The sequence below is a fragment of the Mauremys mutica genome, chromosome 9 (assembly GCF_020497125.1).
Source record: "Mauremys mutica isolate MM-2020 ecotype Southern chromosome 9, ASM2049712v1, whole genome shotgun sequence".
Taxonomy (NCBI): domain Eukaryota; kingdom Metazoa; phylum Chordata; order Testudines; family Geoemydidae; genus Mauremys; species Mauremys mutica.
The window spans coordinates 22,250,022-22,272,222 of record NC_059080.1 but is presented as its reverse complement, the minus strand read 5'-3'; the positions used below and the strand labels follow the sequence as shown (position 1 = coordinate 22,272,222).

At 41.7% G+C, this 22,201-nt stretch overlaps 1 protein-coding gene across 3 annotated transcripts; it reads left to right on the top strand.

The window, feature by feature from the left end:
* The first annotated feature begins 8,156 nt into the window (after positions 1 to 8,156).
* On the top strand, positions 8,157 to 22,193 carry ZC4H2 (zinc finger C4H2-type containing). Of its 3 annotated transcripts, XM_045030094.1 has the most exons (6): positions 8,157 to 8,302; positions 8,990 to 9,063; positions 17,132 to 17,303; positions 18,665 to 18,837; positions 20,192 to 20,354; positions 22,037 to 22,193. In XM_045030094.1, the coding sequence occupies exons 2-6, from the start codon at positions 9,011 to 9,013 to the stop codon at positions 22,148 to 22,150; spliced, it is 675 nt and encodes a 224-aa protein (XP_044886029.1). In that variant the 5' UTR covers positions 8,157 to 8,302; positions 8,990 to 9,010; the 3' UTR covers positions 22,151 to 22,193. The 3 variants fall into 3 exon arrangements, with proteins under 3 accessions (XP_044886029.1, XP_044886030.1, XP_044886028.1); XM_045030093.1 differs by lacking the exon at positions 8,157 to 8,302 and having other exon boundaries at positions 8,685 to 9,063; XM_045030095.1 differs by lacking the exons at positions 8,157 to 8,302; positions 20,192 to 20,354 and having other exon boundaries at positions 8,680 to 9,063.
* The last annotated feature ends 8 nt before the right edge of the window (positions 22,194 to 22,201 follow it).

The following is a 22,201-nucleotide window of genomic DNA, read 5'->3' as shown; positions in this document are numbered from 1 at the left end:
GGAAAGCTATCATTCACCTTCAGTGTAAATAGGTTTGGAAATAAGCATCAGTATGTGAATAAACCCAGATGCCTGAGTTACTAAACTCATGTTCTACCCATTAGACCATGGGTGGGCAAACTTTTTGGCCTGAGGCTCCACATCTGGGTATGGAAATTGTATGGCAGGCCATGAATGCTCATGAAATTGGGGGTTGGGGTGCGGGAGGGGGTGAGGGCTTAGGTTGAGGGTGTGGGCTCTGGGGTGGGACAAGAAATTAGAAATTAGGAGTTCAGGGTGTGGGAGGGGGCTCCAGGCTGGGGAAGGGGGCTGGGATGCAGAGGGGGAGGGCTCTGGCTGGGGGTGCAGGCTCTGGGATGGGGCTGGGATGAGAGGTGTGGGGTGCAGGAGGGTGCTCTGGGCTGGGACCGAGGGGTTTGGAGGGCAGGAGGGGAATCAGGGCTGGGGCAGGGGTTGGGGTGCAGGAGGAGGGCAGGGGTGCAGGCTTTGGGCGACGCTTACCTCAAGCAGCTCCCAAAAGCAGTGGCATGTCCCCCCTCCAGCTCCTATGCGGAGGCGTAGCCAGGTGGCTCTGCGCGCTGCCCTGTCTTCAGGCACTACCCCTGCAGCTCCCATTGGTTGTGGTTCCCCCCTACCCTGTTCCCTGTCTGGAGCACCAGAGCGAGGCAAGCCCCAGGCCCCGCTCCCCAGCAGGAGCTTGAGGGCCGGATTAAAACGTCTGGAGGGCCAGATGCAGCTACCGGGCCGTAATTTGCCCACCTCTGCATTAGACACCACTCCCTCATGATTATACTGATCATTAGATTTAGATTTGGAAAGGAGTTTTTCTCTGTGCAAATTGGCATGAATCTTGAGACATTTCATCTTCACTGGAATACTGAGAGATGTCAGCCTCCAGGATCAGCTGTGCCTTCCCCACACAATTAGCTGAATATGATTGCACTGAGAACCTAGTTACTCCCCACCTGTTTTTGTGCTTCTGTGTTTGCTGGAAAAAATATTAATTTAGAAGTTTAGTAGCAAGAGCTGTACAAAAATAAATGGACTCTTTTATGGTTGGGGAAAAAAGCCTCTGGGCTATCAAACATGGAGAAAGTTCAAAGGATTCCAGCAATGAAGATTACAGTACCCCGAGGCAGTAAAGGTAAAGGACATAGGGAGATGGAACTCCTACCCATAATTTGATACCAGATCTCTACACTCTAGTGAGCAGAAAATTGGTTAAAACAACAGAGATTGCCTATGGTGACTGGTGAACTCAAGTTGGGCCTGAGGTAGGTACACAGTTCAGAGGATTAGTATTAATTTAGAGCAGTGGTTCTCAACCTGCGAGCTGCTTGAGGCCCAATCACCACACAGCTGTGGCCCATGTGACTTCCTCAGGGCCATACAGGTAATATATATATTGGGTGGATGCTGCACACAACACAGAGAGAGCTGGTAAATAGGTTGAGAACCACTGATTTAGAGCCTGCTCCAAAACCCACTGAAGCCAGCGGGTGTCTACGCACTGACTTCAATGTGGTTTGGATCAGGCCCTAATATTAATACTTGTGCATACCCTGTTTCTCCCTTACTTATGCTATGTAATTAATTATGAAAATTCTTGTACAAATAATGATGAAATTAATGTTGACTAATATTTACTCGTTAGCATATAAATATATAGTGGTCATAATATTTATTACTATATGTGTGTGTGGCCTATACCATTATCCTGTTCATTTATGTTAAGCATCCCATATCTCCTTGAATTCGCTGAAGTAAGCATTGACATAAGCAGATAGGAAACTTTTGTCAAAATCATTTTGTACTTTTCATATATTAAATATTTAAGAACATAAGAATGGCCATACTAGGTCAGACCAAAGGTCCATCTAGTCCAGTATCCTGTCTTCTGACAGTGGCCAATGCCAGGTGCTTCAGAGGGAATGAAAGAACAAGTAATCCTCAAGTGATCCATCCCCTGTCACTCATTCCCAGCTTCTTGCAAATAGAGGCTAGGGACACACTTTACAATATTTAAAATACACCACCTTTTTAAGAAACCCTGTGCAGCTTTGCAGCCTAACAGTGAAATCAACTCGAGTGGGGAGGAGTTTTCCATGCGGAATGATGGAAACTCATCACTTTGCAACAATTGGACTGGATACAGAAATAGATAACGTATATTAGGGAACAATCCTGCATTTGCAAAGTGATGGACTGGATAGCCCACTTCGGTGTTTTTATTTCTAACGTTAGTAATTTTGTGGGTGAAATCAATTCAGCTGTTTCTTTAGCTGAGAATTTTAGTGATTTCAGATGATGTGTTGACAAACTTTATATTGACCCTGTCATGTCTGATAATTCTAATAATTGCTCCTTCAGAGAAGCAGCGTTCTCTTTAAATTCCTCCCTAATAAGGACAAGACTCTCAGCCTCTAACAGAGCTGAAGATAAAGCTTGTCTGTGCAGAAGACAGAGCTTTCTCAGGGGGCTGTCCAAGATGGCAGAATGGACTCTGACAGGACAATGAACTCCTGCAGAATCGAAAAACCCTGAAACCTTACCACTTTCCATTCTCAGCACAAGCCACATGTCTTAGACTTTGCTTTTGCCAATATAAACACAGAGCACATCACTTATATAAGAAAGTATTAATAAAATAAAATACAATAAAAATGTTAAATTCTCACATGGCTTTCCCCCTCTGGGGAGAGGAAGGGAGAAAAAAAGAATCACTACACAACAGATGCTAGTCATGACCCTTACTACATTTTTGGAAGAAGCTGCAATACCACAGGGTTGGGTGCAGTATATGAACCTGAATAAAACAACAAACAACAAAAAGAGTGCATTAAATTTAACATCTGTTGGTTTTAAAAGACATAAGTTCATTTGCCTGAATATTAGCTACAGGACTTATCCCTTTGTTATTATTTAGAGAGCACTAGAAGTATACCTGATGTTGTCCAGCTAAGGGTCAGCACAAAAGAGTCAATAGGTGAAAGTCTGCAAGAATAAATGAAGGAAACATTACAGCCAATTCAGAGTCCATTAGCACCTGAATATCACTTGAAATAGGTAGACTGTTGCTGTAGCTAATGAGAAGACTCCTTGCTCTTCCGAGAATCTGAATATTTTGTCACAATTTGTGAATGTCTTTTAAAATTTCTTTGAAATCACTGGTGAACTATGAAGCTACAAGGTCAGTGTTTTAATTTTTCAACCTGCAAATTTTAGCTCATAACTGAAAATAAATAAAAATCTGAATCATTATCCTTCATGCTGGGAGAGTGGGGTTCTCATCACTCATGTCTCATATTTTATATGGCATCATCCCTTCTCATGCTGTCATTTCCTCACCCCAACTGCTCTCGCTCCCTCAGTGTCTTAGCAACAAGAGACTGGCTGGCCCACCGCAGCTAACTTTCCTTCTACCCCCTCAAATCAATTAGTTCATCCATTTAAATCACGCATCAAAGAAGCCTGCCTCTTTTGAACACACAGCTCACAAAGGGCCCAATCCTATACTATTTAAGCCAATGGACGTTTGCCAATTGACTTCAGTAGAAGGAGGATCAGGCCTTGAATATCCCAGCTTAGTATAAAAGATGTATAATGATAAAGAAGATGGTTGTGGACCCCCCCCCCTTTGTGTGTGTGTGTGTGTGTAAGAAAATGGCATGGCAGCTTCATAGGGGGAAGTCCTGAAATATTGATCAAAATCACCAAAGCATCGCTACCATTCACAAATGCTATAAATTCATTTTTTTATTTGAGAAATTCTTCTTTTTCTGCAATGGCCACAAGGAGTGAATTTACATAAATTATATTTGCATATTACCGATAAATCCTCAACATTATTACCTTGAAGATTCATAGCAGACTTGGAAATAAAATCATATTTAATAATAATTGTAACTTCCCATATTAATATCTTAATTGACTGCCAGTCTGAACTGATAGAAAGAGAGGGCAGTCATTATCTACAAGTGCAACATGGGTTTTTATCTTTCCTTTCCTGTAAATGTAGAGTATTAACAATAATGAATAACAATTAGAATATTAATAATAATCATATTTTGTCTTTGTGAGAAGGGAAAAATAGACAGTTACTGCCTTTTGGTTAATTATCAGCTGGGTGTGCTGAGACCACTACCTATGATGCTGACCAGTATTGTATCCTAATTCCCTTGTGCTTTCTTGTCTCCTGTATCTACCTGTCTTATACTCAAACTTAGAACTCTTTGGGGCAAGGACCATCTTTTTGTTCTGTGTTTGTACAATGCTTAGCACAATGGGGTGCTGGTCCAAAGGGGGCTGTTAGATGCTAATGCAATACAAATAATAATAACTTAGGCCTGAATTTTCAGAGGTACTGCCACTTCTATTTATTTTGTGGCAGTTGTGAGTGCTCAGCATTTCTAAAAAAACCAGACCCTTGCTGATAAAAATTCAATTCCCAGCTCTGCCGCTGCTCCTGCTAGTTGATTTTGGGCATGTCACTGCTCTGTGCCTCAGTTTCCCCATCTATAAAAGGAGGGTACTGATACTGATCTCCATTGTAAAGCATTTTGAGATCTAAAGATGAAAATTACTATATAAGAGCTACACATTATTAATTTAATTATTATTATAATAAAATCAAAGCCTTCCAAGATTCAATGCAACGAGTGCATCAATGTTTCCACCACTATACCCTGGGAGCAGGTGGTTTTCCTAGCTGTTCTAAGCCAGTCTGCCTGCCCCATATAGACTCAAAACTCACCCCCTTACTGGGGCTTGACTTTATTAACAAACAAATGAAAAATAAGACCATGTGAAGTTCAATCCAAGCCTTTTCCCCAGGAGTGGCTGCTCTTAGAGTTCCTAGCTCAGGGCTGTTCAGTCTATTCCCCAGGACCATTCTTCCTCAGACCCAGGATGGGTGTCAGGGAACCTCACCTTTGAAGCCTGGCTTTTTATTCCCTCCCGCTGGAGAGCCCCATTCTCCTCCCATTCATAGCTTCAGTTTATAACTTTCCTACAAACTGGACTCTGGGTAGAAAACTGGCATGAAAGAGGTCTGATTTTCAAGCCTTCTGTTCACTACACAAATCTCACATGGCAACTCCCACTGACTTCAATGCATGGAGAGTTTTCAAAATCAGTCACAAGTTCTTTACCCTGACAACCGTTATTTAGACCATTAAAATATCACTAACTGGTTACATTCTAAGATTTGTGTTTGCTTTATGGCACTATAGGAGTGCATGACATTTCAACGGCAAATATAAAAATAGGATCCCTGCTCCAAAGGGCCAAGGCAAGCCTACATGTGGGAAAAACAGTGGCAAATAGAAGTGGGTGAACCACACTTGGAAAAGAGCAATTTTCTGCAGAGAACAATTGAGAGGTAACAGCTGACTGGAGAAGACAGCAAACAACATAGAGGGGAAATCATTCAGCCCATTTGTGCATGATGAAGATTAATAGTTTTTGCCATTAAAAAAATCCACTTCTAAAACTATCCGGGGGTCTGCTCTTGCATTCCTTGCTCATCCCAAACTCCCACTAACTTCATAGGGATTTGAGAGTATACAAAGAATTCAGGATTAAGCTCCAAGTTACTTCTTTTAAGAAAGAGGTTAATAAAAAGCTACAATGTGGGGGGGGGGGGGATTTGATATCAGCCTTGTGTGCTCGAGAAATTTCACAACTGAACTAGTTTCTTATGCTTCCTGGATCAGTGGAGCTCAGGCTGAATTTAGGAGGTGACAAGCTGGAGTTTTGGGGACTAGAGTTGCCATTTGTCAAACTTTTCATGGAATTCATAGATTCCAAAGCCTGAAGGGATCATTGTAATCATCTAGTCTGACCTCCTGTATGGCACTGGCTATAGAACCACCCCAATATAATTCCTAGAGCAGAGCTTTTAGAAAAAACATCCAATCTTGATTTTAAAATGGTCAGCAATGGAGAATCCACTGCAACTCTTGGTAAATTGTTCCAAAGGTTAATTATTCTCACCATTCAAAATTCACACCTCTCTTGGGGTCCAGATATTGATAGATTGGTCCCGCATCACACACGTTGACATCCCATATTTAATTTGGGTAGAAGGTAAAAAAAATCCAGCTGATGGTGGTCCAAATACTTTCAACTCCAATTACCAAGGGGTTCAGCATCAAAATAAGATGGTGCTGGGCAGAAAAGGTGTGTGTCCAGGGCAATCAGCATGTATTCATAGGCTCTTTGGAGACTCACCTATTGGCAGAGCTCATAGAAAGCCCCAGTGGAAGTTAAACATACCACCCGCTTCCTGGTGAGGGACCCATAAGAGGGCTGAGATAGATGCCACCATCTCTTCAATAAGGGTGAATCTGCCTTGCCATTCAGGTAGCTTTGCTGGTGAAAGGAAGTATAATTTACACCTTTCTGTGCCCAATTTTCCAATATATTTCTTTGCTGTTGGCTGTTGCCCATTTATTTCAGACCATGTGTATTGTTTGTACAGAGACATCAGATGAAATTTCTTTTGTGGTTTAATTCCAGCTTAGCTGAGTACCCAGGAGATTTGTGGCCTTCCTTATCATGCCAGTTTATAAATGGCAATATTCCTCACAACTAGCACTGTTTGACACACATACATCAGGGACTCCATGAGAACACAGATCAATCTCTTCAGAGGAGACCAGCAGCAGCACAAATGCCCACAGCTACCCATTATGATACTACAGATAGACAACAGTTTCCAGATTCGATGGACATCTGGTTGCCGAAAAGTTAGACACTTAAATCCATAGTCAAGTATCAAAATTAGTGGCTGGAGCCCTGACTCCAAGATGCTGCCCTCCCCGCCCAAGGTTTCTGAGCCCAAGCTCCAGCCTGAGTCCAAATGTCTATGCTGCTATTTTTAGCCCAGTAGCATAAGCACCAGTCAGTTGACCCGGGCTCAGAGACTTGTTGCTATGGGTCTTTGCAATGTAGACATACCCTCTGTGGCTCTCTTTCTTACCCATCTTTGCAAAGCACTGTGAGGAGTTCAGAAGAAGAGTGCAAAGTAGAATTATTCAGTAATAGGACTCCATTTCTAAAAGCAATTTAGTATCACAGTTAAATGATTTACAATGTGTATATATATGTGTGTGTGTGTGTGTGTGTGTGTGTGTATAATCGTGTTCAGATACATTATTCATCAAAAGGTAGTTTGATTAGTGATTGAATCAGGGGACTGGACAGTAGAAGTTTAAGGCCCTACTCCCAGCCCTGCTACTGACTCACAGCATGGACTTGGGTAAGTCCCTTAACTTCACTGTGCCTCCATCTCCTCATCTGTAAACTGAGTGATAGCAACTCAGGCAAAGTTTGGGTACAGGTCTGAAATCTACAGCATTCAAGGGGATTTGGGTGTGAAATTAATTTTCATTGCCACTGCCTAATGGAATGCTGTGAGACTCAATTAATTAATATTTGTGAAGATGCCAAGAAAACTATTTTAATTACTAATTATTATTAATGTAATAGAAACCAAGGGTAATCATTATAACTCTTTCCTCCTCTTTCTATAAGCAAACCTAACCACTCACATACCCCATAAAAACAAGCAAAAGCATGCAAACAAAATCATCCAGGACAGATTTTCAAGATGCTCAGTCATGTACCATACACGGAAACCAGTATTCTATGCAGGATGCATTGTGGACAACCTGCTTTTACTCAATTATGTTTGGATGGGGAGTCAGTGATGAGAAGCAATTTTAATGCTGAGGCTTCGTGCAGCAAAAAAGCAGAGGAAGACTGGGCTTGTCATTCAGGGAATGGCCTGGCAGCAAGATCTTGATTCTGTTCTAACCTCTGCCTCTGGATTGCTATGGGACGTTGGGCAAATCCCTTCACCTCTCTGTGACTCAGTTTCCCTATGTTTAAACCAAGGCGTTTGGAATTTTTCTCCTCATTCTTTGGGTTTATCCTGCAAACACTACTCCTGTGAGTAGTCTCACTGATAGTACCCATGTGAGTGAAGTTACACTCATTAGTAGGTGTTTGCAGGATCAGGCCCTCTGTTGCCTATTTAGGCCCTGAACCTATAATGAGCTCTGCATGGAGTGACACCCCCCCACACCAATGGGGAGCCCCATGCTCACATATGGGTCCACTAGTGCAGAGTTTATTGCTCATAAATTCTTCAGGACAAAGGGAGAGAACCTAAGTAATTTATGTTTGGAAAATCTCACCCCTTGTCTTTGTGACTGTCTACATTGCAGATAACACATTGTGGAAGCCAGACAAAAATAATTAACAGTCTCATAGGGGACTGTGAGACTAATTCATCAATGTATGTATATCTCTTTGAGAGCCTCATGAAAGGTGCCTGAGGATCACTCTAAATCTTAATTTTTAATAACAAAGGTTACATTTGTGATTTATTTCTTCTTTTGTATCACTTATATTGTCCGTTGTATTGACTGAGAGTGAAAACAAAAGCCCAAAGAAACCTCAGTGCCTCTGCATATCTTTGGACAACTGAGCATCAATTAAAATGTTAAACATGAAACTGCCTGTCTCTCAAAACTGTTCGGAGCATTTTTTCTGTGTGATTTAATTTACCTTTTCCTCAAAATCATGAATGTTTCCAAGTGATTCTCAGTAGTCATTTATACGTCAGTGTATCGTTTCAGTTAAAAGAGCAACCCACACCCCTCAGGGGGAGGAACTCGGCTCCCTTACACTACTAGCAACCTTTGACATAATTAGCTGTGACAAATTGATTTAAAGTGTGACTGCAGGAAGAGGAGTAAGAAAGCTCTGCTCTGCCTTGTGGGCGTTGTAGTCTTTCCTCTTGCACAGGCCTGGGCTGCAATAAGGAACTGGACTCCAACTCCCATAGTTCCCATTAGATTATACCGCACAGGCTCAGAGTCCATATACCCGGAGTGGGTGGCTACATTGTGTCTATTGTATGAGTTGATTTTTGTTTTGTTTTGTTTTTTTGGGGGGGCTGGCATTTTGTACATCACGGGAGGCTTACATTGGAGTGAAAAGCATGGCTGATGAGCAAGAAATCATGTGCAAACTGGAAAGCATCAAAGAGATCAGGTATGTTTTCTTTTGTGCAGCATCAGTAACACTAAGCTATTTTCCCTCTCTTTGAAGGAGTGAATGAGTTACACCGATTTGAAGAATCTACTGTTATGTTACAAAATAAAATAAAATAAACACCACAACGAAAAACCCTGGGATGAAAGCTGGAGATAATTTTTGAAAGTAGGAAAAGAAGCATCTGTGAGAGTGGGTGCCGTGAAACATGCATTACGGGGCGGTGATTGTCATGTATTTCCAGAGATTAGCCTTAAGTAATAAAAAGGGGAGGGGGCGGGGAAGGTGGCAGCTATGAATGGACAACTGGAGATCTGTTTTAAAGCGGTTGTTGTTTTTTAATTATTATTTATTCCAGTAAACTGTTAGGATTTTTTTTTTTTACTCATTCATTCCTAGCATTCTTCTGGGTGGCTGCATCTAGGAAATGTTTGAAGGGAGGTGGGGGAGAAAATTACAGAATATGATGTATGTACGTGAGCCAAATATGCATCCAGAGCACAGAAGCTGCTTTGAAATCAGGGAGGTAGGGTTGGGAAGTGGGGTTTTGTTTGTTTGTTTAAATAAAATTTATTGATTTGGCTGGAATCACTTATAATACCCTGCAAAAGTGTCTGTATAGCTAATGCGTTGGGTAGTATGCATTGCAACAGTGTTGTGGCTTGCAGAGGAATTTGGTGGGTTCTTGTGGGGAAGGATTGAAAGGAAAGAAAACTGCATCTTGGGAGATCTGTTTAGCCAGCTGACACCTTTCTCTTTCTCTCTCTCACCCCCATTTGGAGGAAGGAGTTAGGGTTAAGGGTGTTGTGTGAAGTCAGACTGGTGAATGTTCTTTTCCCTGTTCCCTTCCTGATGTTGATGGTGGTCCTCTCCTCTGAAGGAGTTATTGGGGGCATAGGGTGGAATGATGATGATGATGAAGCAGGGACACAATGGCACTAAGGCTGCTATTACTTTCCCTTAAAGAGGTTTACCAGCAAGGCAGGAAGCTGGGTCTCTCCATTCTTCAGTGCAATCCAATATACCATTAATTTTTATATAGTGGCCTTCATAGAGTGAGTCACAGGACATGTTGCAGGAATAGTCAATCATAAGCAACAATGTATGGCACCAGGGTGGATTGTTTTGTCTGGCTTTAAATGCTCAGTTTGCACCTTTTAGTTTATGAACATGATGTTCCAGTTACTGCCTGAGTTGCGCACGTAACATTAATTTGTGCATTTAACAGCAAAAGCATGTAATAAGGAAAGTGCAATAATTTTGAAAGTAGCTGGGAGGAAGAACAAATAGCTGTGACTGGGATATATATGTAGGTATTTATACCATGCTTATCAGCATGCTGAGTTGTGTTTTTATATTTTTGTATCAGGAAAATGTAAGAGACAGGTTATCTGTGGAGTGCGGGTGGGGAGGGGGAAATCAATAAAACAAAGAATAAAAAAGTCACTGTCGCATGGTCAGTTTTAAACCTGTATTAATCGATTGAGAAAAGAAACTGAAATCAAACCACAGAATAAGCAACAATTCAATTACTATAGTTTTTATAGCCATTACACCTTTAACAAAATCTCCTAGTTGGAATACTGTCTGAGTATGTAGAAGCAAATTATTCTACCATACAAGGGCCAAGCCCTTCCTCACGCAAAGACTGCTCACATGAATAATGGTGGCAAGACAGGCCTCAAATTATTTTTGTATACCAAAATACATACAATGAGAGACAGGACAGTGAACATGTTCCGGATTAATACTGAGGCTCTGAAACTTCTGTGCTCAACTGCCATAATTGTCATCTTTTAAAACAGATCATCAGCCAGTTAGAAGTTCTGTTGAGACCTGATTGTTGTAAAATTGGATTTAAATATATGATTTATTTTCTGCTTGGTTCTTACAATACTTTGTATTTGGGAACATCAAGTACATTACTTTTTTGATTCAAAGGTGAATTTAACTGTAATTATTTAATTTGACACACTTTGCTGTTGTAGTTATTGACCTTGTAAATTATGAAAGCGAAATGAAGATCTGTGAAATCTAAGAATCCTTCTACATGAAAGAACTAAATCCTGATTACCATATTGGCCTAAATAGACAGCCACATTTAACTGGGACAGATCAGGTGAATAAGGCATGTTGGTTTTGGCCCAAAATAGGCCAGATAAGAAATCACAAGCTCTGGATAGTTGTACTTTTATGCCTGATTTATTTTAAAGTACATAGACAGATTTGATGTACTTAAAAGGCTCCACCATACTCTAATTCAGTGGTTCCCAAACTTGTTCCACCGCTTGTGCAGGGAAAGCCCCTGGCGGGCTGGGCCTGTTTGTTTACCTGCCGTGTCCGCAGGTTCGGCCGATCGTGGCTCCCACTGGCCGTGGTTTGCTGCTGTAGGCCAATGGGATCTGCTGGAAGCGGCACGGGCCAAGGGCCAAAGTCCAACCTTGTTAGGAAACTTCTCCAGCGCTCTTTCAAACAACCAAAGGCACATTCAACCACCATTCTGCACTTGCTGAAGCTATAGTTGAACCGTTTCTTACCGCTGTCCAGATGGCCAGTGTATGGCTTCATGAGCCATGGGAGCAAGGGATAGGCTGGGTCCCCCAGGATAACTATAGGCATCTCAACGTCATCAGTGTTCATTTTGTGATCTGGAAAGAAAGTCCCGGATTGCAGCTTTTTTAACAGACCCGAGTTCCTAAAAATGCTCACGTCATGAACCTTTCCCGACCATTCTACGTTGATGCTGGTGAAACACCGCCTGTGATCCACCAGTGCTTGCAACACCATTGAAAAGTATCCCTTTCGGTTTATGTACTCTTTGGCAAGGTGGTCTGGTGCCAAGATGGGGATATGTGTGCCATCTATCGCCCCACCACAATTAGGAGACCCCATCACAGAAAAACCATCCACTATGTCCTGCACATTTCCCAGACTCACTACCCTTCGTAGCAGAAGTTGGTTAATGGCCCTGCATAATTGGAGCACAGCAGCTCCCACGGTTGATTTACCTACTCTGACCAGTAACTGTCTGGTGTTGTAAGCCTCCAAATAGTGATCACCACGTGCTTCTTCACTGTCAGAGCAGCTCTCATTTTTGTGTTATTGAACTGCAGGGCAGGGGAAAGGGCTGCACAAAGTTCCTGGAAAGTGGCCTTCTGCATTTGAAAGTTCTGCAGCCACTGCTCATCATCCCATACCTGCAAAATGATGCAGTCCCACCCATCAGTGCTTGTTCCACGGGACCAGAAACGGCGCTTAACAGAGTTCAGCTGCTCTGTGACTGCCAGCAGCAATTGTGAATTGTTTTCTTCAATGGCTTGCAGCAGGGCTGCTTGCAGGACACCGCTATGTTCCATGCAGAAGACCCTACTTTTGCTCTGGAAATACTGCAGGAGAAGGTGCGAGGTATTTGAGATGCTCACAGCAAGAGTGCACAACTGAGCAGGCTGGGGTTATGGTGCATGCGCGGCGGTTTTAAGGTGCGAAAACCACTGGGTTGTTTGCCATTGAGCACAGTGCATCATGGGATGCCGATGCAATGTTCCCATTCTCCCCTGCGACAATGTTTTGGTCCCATGAGGCATTGCACAAACTTCCCAACACACACTGCAGCAAGTTGCACTTGGGCATAGCTACCCACGAAGGACTGCTTTGTGCATCGATGTGGGCACTGCTAGCGAGGATGCACTCCATCGAGACAATGAGCATGGTGTGGCCACGTACTATCAACTTCATTCGGGGGCTCGAGGTCAGCTTGATTTTTGTAGTGTAGACAAACCCTCAGACAGTATGCTGAGGAGGGCAGTATAGGAACTTAGAATGGAAAAAGAATAGAAATGAGAGCAAAATCAACTATTTAGGGTAGGTCTCAAATTTAGGTTTTTGTTTTCAAAAATAAATATTTTAAATGCCCTAATATTAATGGAAATGTCTTCATAATTCAGGTGTACTTTGTTTAATATTAAAAGTTAATTGTTTGGGTTGGAACAGTCCCCTGAAACTCCAATGTTGTTGCATTCTGGCAGTATGCTGGAATTAGAAAATGAAACTGACTAGTAACAGCAAAGAAATACCTTGCAACACCAGCAACAAAAGTGCCATGCGAACACCTATTCTCACTTTCAGGTGATACTGCAGCCTGCTTCTTACTTACAGTATCTCCCGCAAATATAAACAAACTTGTTTGTTTTAGTGATTGGCTGAACAAGAAGTAGGACTGAGTGGAGTTGTAGGCTCTAAAGTTTTACATCGTTTTGTTTTTGAGTGCAGTTATGTAACAAACAAACAAAAATCTACATTTGTAAGTTACACTTTCACAATAAAGAGAGCAGAGAGTCCTGTGGCACCTTATAGACTAACAGACGTTTTGGAGCATGAGCTTTCGTGGGTGAATACCCACTTCGTTGGATGCATGGGATTGCACTACAGTACTTGTATTAGGTGAATTGGAAAATACTATTTCTTTTGTTTATCATTTTTACAGTGCAAATATTTGTAATCAAAATAATATAAAGTGAGCACTGTATACTTTGTATTGTGTTGAAATAGAAATCAATATATTTGAAAATGTAGAAAAACTTCCAAAAATATTTAATTTCAATTGGTATTCTATTGTTTGTGTGATTAATTACGATTAATTTTTTTAATCACAATTTTTTTGAGTTAATCGCATGAGTTAACTGCGATTAATCGACAGCTCTACTTCTTTTGTGATGGCTACAAGAAATTGACCAAGTATAATGGACAGTATAGTTAATATATTTACTTTTTAAAATTACATAATGTAAATTTAAAAGTGCATATATTTTGATTGAATCCCTCTGTCCCACCCTACTCTTGCTTCCAAATGTATTGGTCCAACCCCCTCTTCCTTTGCAAAGTCCTATTGAGGTCAATGGCACGGCACATGGAGTCAGAGTTCAGTGCTAACAGATCTGGATGCAGGACTGGGGCCTTAGACTGTAAACTCTTCTGGGCATTGACTGTCTTCTGTCTTAGTGAGAATGCCGAGCATATTATGGATGCTCCTGGAAAGCACATAATTAATAACAGTGCACTGAAAAATTCACATTACTCACAGTGCATAAAGTTAAGCACTTGTGTAAATCTCTGTAAGATTGGGCCCTAACACTGTAAGAATAACCAATTTTAATACCAGTTGCTCTAATTCTCTTCATCCTCCCACTCAAAAGTAATAAATCTTAATATAAAATAAATATGCATTCATTTTCTAAAACTGTTATGACATCATGCACATCCTGTCTCCTCAGTAGATGAAAGACTTCTCTCCAAACTCTTGTAAATTTGTGAGTTAGAGAGAGTTGTATAATATGTTTTTCTTCTTAATTTTCATCAGATTATCCGTTATGAATGTTTGCTTCATATAGAGAAAATGGCACTATTAATCCTGAAAGTAAAAAGTATGACAACTTTTATTATTATTACTAAATAACTCCCCAGAGTTTACTGCGGTCGTTTTAAAAACTCTTAAGTGACCATTAATTCTTCACAGAGCCTAATATACTTTGATTTGGGCCACTGGAACTGAAGTCCAGTCAGCAACTACTTTCTTGTTGAAACTCTGGCTGTAGAAATCTATGCATTCAGGTAGCCATTTGTTTTGACAAAATGATCTCTGGTTTGATTAGGGATGACTTTTATCGATATAATGCTTTTATAGCTAACTGTTTTTTTTTCCAGCCATTTTTACTTTCATGGGCTGATTCTCATTCTTCAAAACTGAGTCAGTTGGCTTCCTTTAAAAAAATGTTTGTATCTATATAAAATATATAATATTCTCTTTAATAATACATGGCATATACCATATGAAATATACATGCCTATAGCTTAGGGTTGCCACTCGTCCAGATTTTACCCACACAGTCCGGTTTTTGGCTTCTGTGTCTGGGTGCCATTTAGGGTTGCCAGGAGCCTGGTTTTTGACCGGAAAGTCTGGTCAAAAGGGGACCTGGCAGTGTCTGGTCAGATGTACTGATGGACATCAAAAGTCTGGTCTGGGTGGGGTAGAGGGAGGCGCTACGTCATTAACCCACACCAGCCCCTGTTCAGCTGGGGCTACCTCCTGCCTGCACACAGGCTCCTAGTCATGCTGCAGCAGCTCCCATTCCAGCTCTGGAGCAGAGGGAGCCCAGCTGGGTGGCACGGGTGTGTGTGCGGGGGGGGGGGGGGTACGTGGAAACAATTCTGCAAGCAAAGCGGGTGTGGGGAGAGAGGAGTGAGTGATGGAGGTGGGGGCAGAGTGGGGTCTTGGTGGAATAGGCAGGGTACGGCGCGGATCCTTAAGGATCTGGTTACCAGCATTTAGAAAGGTGGCAACCCTACTGTAACTGTAAAATATTCATCTAGGTGAATATCTTTGTAAATGTCTCTGGGTGACCTCTGAGTCAATCCAATTCCATGTCTGGCTTTCTACTGTGCACATCTCTGCTTCCAGCTTTTCTATTCCCCAGTGTAATGGTGCTGATCAGAAGCAACATTAATCCAATGTCTAGAGGGAGATTTTTTTTTATTTTTAAGGCTATTTTTAAAATGTCTCATGTGATGAAGGACTTCGTTGTATTTTGTTCCAAGGAAGCATGTAAAATTTCACTCAGGATTTTTTTTTAAAGTCTCCTTTTATTGATATCAGTGTTGGACATTTCTGCTATGGGTTTGTTACACCCTAGAAAAATAACCCATGGTGCTATATTTTGGATCTCCTGCAGTTATCTCAGTCCCACCCATAAAACTCATGATCGGAGCCAGAATTTGTTACCCAAAGACTTGATCCTGGTCCCTTTGAAGTTCTTTGGTCAGATTTTGATTTCTCAACAGAATGATCACAGTTCCTCTGGTTTTCATTTTCGATCTTTTGAAGCTATAGACTACTTTAAAAATGCACAGGGGAGGGATCAGAAGTACCGGAGGCTTAGGCAGGTATTGTATTTGTTCTTGGAACTGGACACAAGGGATGTAAGAGGAGGGGTAACAGAAGCAACTCCAAAGCCTTCACAATAGCAGAGCTGGTGGGCACAGTTCTGATGAAAGCAGGGGCTGTATCTCTAAGATCATGTCTTTGGCAAGTGAAGACTGGAATACAATTGAATCATGGCCTGGCTAAACTGGATTGGGAACTAGAACAGGTTCTTGACTGTCTGGGCAACTGTTTTAAAATGGAGATGGTCATGAAGCCGTGTCGATTCAACTAATAGTAAGCATAGCTCGGCTATGTTGCTTAAACAGCCAGTCTCTCTCTCCTAGCTTTGGAGGGAAAGACATTGTTCCGGACTCCATAGCTTTTATGTGTAGAAATATGGGGTTGCACCATTTTAAAAAGAAGAAACAAAAACTGGAATGTAGAACAAAGGGAGCTGCAGTTACAAATAGCATTAAATGTGATGGAGGTCAGCAGAAAACTGAGACTACCCTGTGGACTGCAGGTAGAATTTTTAGATGCTTTGAAATGCCATCAGAACTTTTGATATCTTGGAGCATCCTTTGTATAAAGCATAAGTCTGCATTTTAGTGGCTCAGTCTACTGTTGAGATAGTTGGCATTTGCATCCTATACTCCCATTTCTCAGAAGCTCCTTTAAAGCCCAGCAGGAATGAACATTTCTCTAGAATTTCCTCTCTTGTGATTAAGGTTTAATCACGACTGATACAATGCTGAACACAATTGTCCTGATCTACAGTAACTGCTAAATCGTGGTAAATTTCATGTAATCTAACTCTATTGTCCAATACAATAAAAAAGTTGTAGTGGAGACAAGACCAGTGACAGAGTTGGGATTAGAACCCAGGAGTTCCCTGATTCCAGGATTCTGCACAGACCACCCCAGTCTTTCATAGACTTTAAGGTCAGAAGGGACCATTATGATCATCTAGTCTGACCTCCTGCACATTGCAAGCCACAGATATACTGTAGTTCTGACCTTGTCAACTTTTGCCAACCCCTTGCTATCGATGTGAACACATTTGCTTGTATAGTGATGTCTCTGAGCAAACAGAATTTACATTGACATTATGGCAGTTGTCCCTTTATATTTGTAATTTCCGGTGGGTTGTAGGAATAAGACTTTGCAGATGGAAAAGATCAAGGCACGCCTGAAGGCAGAGTTCGAAGCCCTGGAATCAGAGGAGAGGCACCTGAAGGAATACAAGCAGGAGATGGACCTTCTGCTGCAGGAAAAGATGGCCCATGTGGAGGAGCTGCGGCTGATCCATGCTGACATAAATGTGGTACGTAGCAGGGGGATTGTGGGCAGGATATACTTTATATATAGTTCCATATGGATTGTCCTAAGGATATTCAGTTGACAGATTAGAGATATGCAACCTGAGCTTTCCTGACAGCATGAAAGGATTATATGGATGGTATCAAATGAGTTAAAGTTAGTCACTGTTAGTGCTTGTCTGTATCAGGCAAGATGATTTTCAATAATAGACATGGGAGGGATTTAGGTCAAAGGGAATGAACAACGAAACCCATTGCTGCTGCAATGGTACCAGCAGCCATAGTAACGTTATTCTGACTCTTTCTAGCAAATAACCCTCTTAGTGCTGCCTAATTTAACACCTAGAACCTGGTTTGTTATGTTTGCATAGTGCCTAGAATCAGGGAGCCTCGATTTCTCCCTGAGACAACTAAGCACTGCTGCAATACAAATAGTAAAACAAGCAGGAGAGTGAAGGATATTAATACAAAATAGGGAGACTAATTATTAGAGGGGTACACTGGAGAGTGCTGAGGATTTGGGAACTGCTGGGTTTGCAAAACCATTCTGAATTAGCAACTCCATTCACCTGCAATTTTAGACCCACACTTTTTCCTTTTCTTAAGGGCGAGTAAATATTTTTAAAATGTTGAGCTAAAGGGAAGCCTGTGCTCTGTATTAGGGATGGAAAAGCTCCCAAACAGTGGGAAGGCACAAGTGGGTGCCTTGAATATATGGCACATACACCACCTTCATTTGTCATTAGAATGTTCTCACCCCCTCTACTCCCTGCTTCTCTTTCACACTGTCCCACTTGCACTCGATGATTTCATCAGATTATCTTTCTCTCTGCTGCTTCTCTCACTCTCTTTCCCAAGTGGAACATGTACTCAACAACATCAGAGTTAAACTTTTGAAACCATGGTGTATTTGGAAAGGCTTGAAATAATGCAAATGAGTTGGCCCTGCCCCAGTGGAGATTTTTTTTTAAGGTTATTTTTATAACCTTCCTTGAGAATCTTTCCAAAGTGCCTGCATTTGGTGATCCAGCTAAGCGGTTACCACATTCCCCTCCCTGCGCTGCTGTGCAGAGGAAGGAGGTGCAAGCTGAATCCTTTCTTGACACTACCTCTCACATGTTTAACACAAAAAACACTGCCTGGCCTAATTGCTTCCAGCTGCTTTTTCCCTGCCCATATTCCGCCCCACAGAATGTTAACTCCTTATTTGTCCATTTCATTGTCTGACTATTCTGCACCCATCTGAATGTGAAAAGCTCCACTTTCTAAAGGGCAACATCATCTTTGCACTCTGCCACCTCTGGCTGGTGAATCAGAGAGCTGTGAATGGAGCAATCTGTTAAGCAAATGTCGTCTCCTGTTTCAGATGGAGAACACCATCAAGCAGTCTGAGAATGACCTCAACAAGCTCTTGGAGTCCACTCGGCGCCTGCATGAAGAGTACAAGCCCCTTAAGGAGCATGTAGATGCCCTACGGATGACTCTGGGCTTGCAGAGGCTGCCAGATCTGTGTGAGGAGGAAGAGAAACTCTCTCTTGAGTAAGTCTCCAGATCAAACATTATTTCGCCTTGTAACCAGTTATGATTCTGTTGGCATTTTGTCATTTTTGTTTCTGGGCCCAGCTGGAATGTAGGAACTCAGAGGCAATCATGAAAAACAAAATTAATTGAAAGTGGAGGAAGCATGTATGTGCGACACAAATTAGCCAGCCTTTTACAAGCCTCCAGAAGGGTTCTGTCTGAATATGGGGCAAAGATCGAAGTTACATTTAGATCAGCCAAAGCTGCAAACCTCAGCTCTGACCTGCAAATTAAACGGTGTTTGAATCTAAGGTTTTGGTTCTTTTTTTTTTTTTTACATTACATGATACTTTTTCCAAAGGATCCATTCCTTCCATTTGAGTAGCAGGTATGGATATGATGCAAGAGAGGAGAGGAACCCAAAACTATCACCCACACTATGTCTTCTACTACAGGGTGGCTTTAGTGAGTCTTGGTCAGAGTTCAAATTTGTGCTGCAGCAGTTAAAAAAATAAATAAATCACAGAATCTGATCTGGTAAACTGTGGCTGAATCCAAATGTTTGGATCTATGGAAGAAATATAAAGGATATGCTCTTCTTTTTGAAAACCAGGGAGGACGTTAATGCTTCTATCGAGAATGACCCATCTAGCCTTGTATCCAGCAGAGACCAACCCCTCATGCTTGAAGGGAAGGGGACAAATTCTCTGCTTTGGCTCATGTGATATTATTGGGTGGGGACATGGAGATTTCTTCCTGATCCACTATGAATAACCTGATCCTCCTGTGGTCTTAAATATATAAAATCAACTCTTACCCCTGGAACATATTAAATTAATAACTATGCCGTTCATCCCTTGCTGCAGAATTGTGCTCCAAAATCTCAGTTGATATTAAAAATGAAGAGTAAAAAACATTTCTTAGGGCTTGTTGTTGCAGATAAAACTTTGAAAACAAGAACCTGAAACATAATATATCAACTTTGCTATAGTTATTCCACTAACTAGTTACATGATCAAATCTGGCTCATTAACTTTAAAAACTTTGCAAAAACCTAGATCTTGAGAGTGGATGGAATTCATTACTTGACAAGTCTTCTCCATCTATATTAGGATGAACCTTAATTAATGATTGTCAGTGGGCCTGTGGTTTTGGCCTCATGTAGTATTTTAACTATTTTTCATTATCCCATTTTAAAAAACTTGATCCAAATGAGTCCTTGGTGCAAGTCATTTGATTCTAGAAGAAGAAAACCAGAGTTGAGTTTGGCCCATGATGTTTTAGCACAGAAGAGTCATTACAAATCAATGCTTGTTAAATAAATAAATGACAGGCCAACAGTTGATTATAATTTTGGTTTGTTTTTGTATAGTTACTTTGAAAAGCAGAAAGCTGAATGGCAGACAGAACCACAGGAACCTCCCATTCCAGAATCTCTGGCTGCAGCTGCAGCTGCTGCCCAACAGCTACAAGTGGCTAGGAAACAGGACACCAGACAGACAGCCACTTTCAGACAACAGCCACCTCCAATGAAGGTGAGGCGTTGTCTCTTGGGGGTCAAATATACAGGCTTTTCTCTTGGGTGATTGGAACATATCATGTTCATAAAGGAATTAGCACTGAAAATAATGATGTGCCCAATTCTTATTTTGCCTGCTTTAGGGTAAACAAAGGGCAATTCCACTGAAGTTAATCGAGCTGCACCAGTCAGTGAGAGTTCAGAATCAGGCTCTGTATCTTGTATGACTCCCCCCGTAGGGACTCTTCAGTCATAGGACAGGTACTGCCAGTTTCTACTCTCTGTGCTTCCTGAGCTTGAGAAACATTGTCACAAGGAGAAAATATCAGGTACTAATGGGTTCTTCAGCCCAACAGAGAAAGGCATGACAAGAACTAGTGGCTGGAAGTTGAAGCCAGTTTCAAATCAGACATATGCCGCACATTTTTAACAGAGAAGATGATTAACCATTAGAAGAAACTACTAAGTCTATGTCTACACTACAGCTTATGTCAGCATAACTTATGTCACTCAGGGGTGTGAATAAACCACTCTCCTGAGCAACATAAGTTACACCAGCATTATGTGCACAGCGCTATATCAGCGGGAGAGTGTCTCCCGCCAGCGTAGCATCTGCCGTTTGTGGAGGTGGTTTTATTATGGCGACGGCAGAGCTCTCTCCTGTCCGCATAATGTCTTCACCAGACGTGCTGCAGCGGCGCAGCTGCATTGGTACAACTATGCTGCTGCGTATAGACATGGCTAAGGAAAGTAGTTGAGTCTCCATCTCTTGATGTCTTCAGATTAAAACTAGATGCCTTTCTGAGGGTATGCCTACTGGATGTGGAGGTGTAACTTCCACGTTGGAGAGGCGTACCTGTGCTAGCCTTGACTGAGCTAGCATGCTTAAAACTAGACTTGAAGCTGCAGCTACATGGGTGCCTGGGATGGACTAGCCACTCCAAGTAGCCTACGTATGTATTTTGGGTGGCCAGCCTGTCCCACCACCCATGTAGCCATGGCTACCTGGCTTCTTGTTAGGGCACTAGTTCAATCAGAGCTAGCATGGGCACGTCTCCCCGAGCTGGAAGTTTACATCTCCAGCTCCACTGCAGACATATCCTGAAAGATACGGTTTAGTCAAGCACAAGTTATTGGGCTCAATACAGGGATAAGTGAGTAGAATTCTATGACCTGTTGTAAACGGGGTCAAACTAGATGAGCTAGATAGAGGAGCCTTCTGACTTAAAAATCTATGAAATCACAACTGGCCTCCTAAACAATTTTTCTGATACAGTCAGACATTGTCAGTACAAAAATCTCGAAAATGTGAGGGAAAGCTCAAAATAGATTTGAATTTAATATCAAAATAAATGATAAAGTGGGGCTGCACTGGCAGTTTTATTCATTTGAAAATTTAATTAAATAAATCCTTTAGTTTTCAACTGACCTGAAGTTGTTGTAGGATCTAGGAACCTTGCCGCAGAATTTAGTTCCAGTTCACCACTGAGTATGCAAGGCCTTACTTATTTTTCCTGTACAGTAAGTTAACTTATTAGAGCAGGTAACATGCTCAATAAGCAGTGTGTCTCAACAGAACTTCATGGGTTTATTACCTCACAGAGAAATAGGTTGCTAACAGGGTCCTGGTCCATGACTGGGACTCCTGGGCACTATTTCAATATAAATAAATTAATAAAATGTAACATTGCATTGCAGGCCTGTTTATCATGTCACCAGCAAATTCATCGGAACGCACCAATATGTCCACTCTGCAAAGCAAAGAGCCGGTCTCGGAATCCCAAAAAACCCAAGAGGAAACAGGATGAGTGAAACACAGAAAATCCATGGAAAAAACATGTGACCCATCCTAATCCCTTTCCA

What these genes read in the sequence shown, in the direction of transcription:
- ZC4H2 (XM_045030094.1), top strand. Translation starts at nt 9,011, where the DNA reads ATGGCTGATGAGCAAGAAATCATGTGCAAACTGGAAAGCATCAAAGAG. An exon ending in GAAAGCATCAAAGAGATCAG is followed by an intron (nt 9,064 to 17,131) that starts GTATGTTTTCTT and finishes GGTGGGTTGTAG; the next exon opens with GAATAAGACTTTGCAGATGG. An exon ending in TCCATGCTGACATAAATGTG is followed by an intron (nt 17,304 to 18,664) that starts GTACGTAGCAGG and finishes CTCCTGTTTCAG; the next exon opens with ATGGAGAACACCATCAAGCA.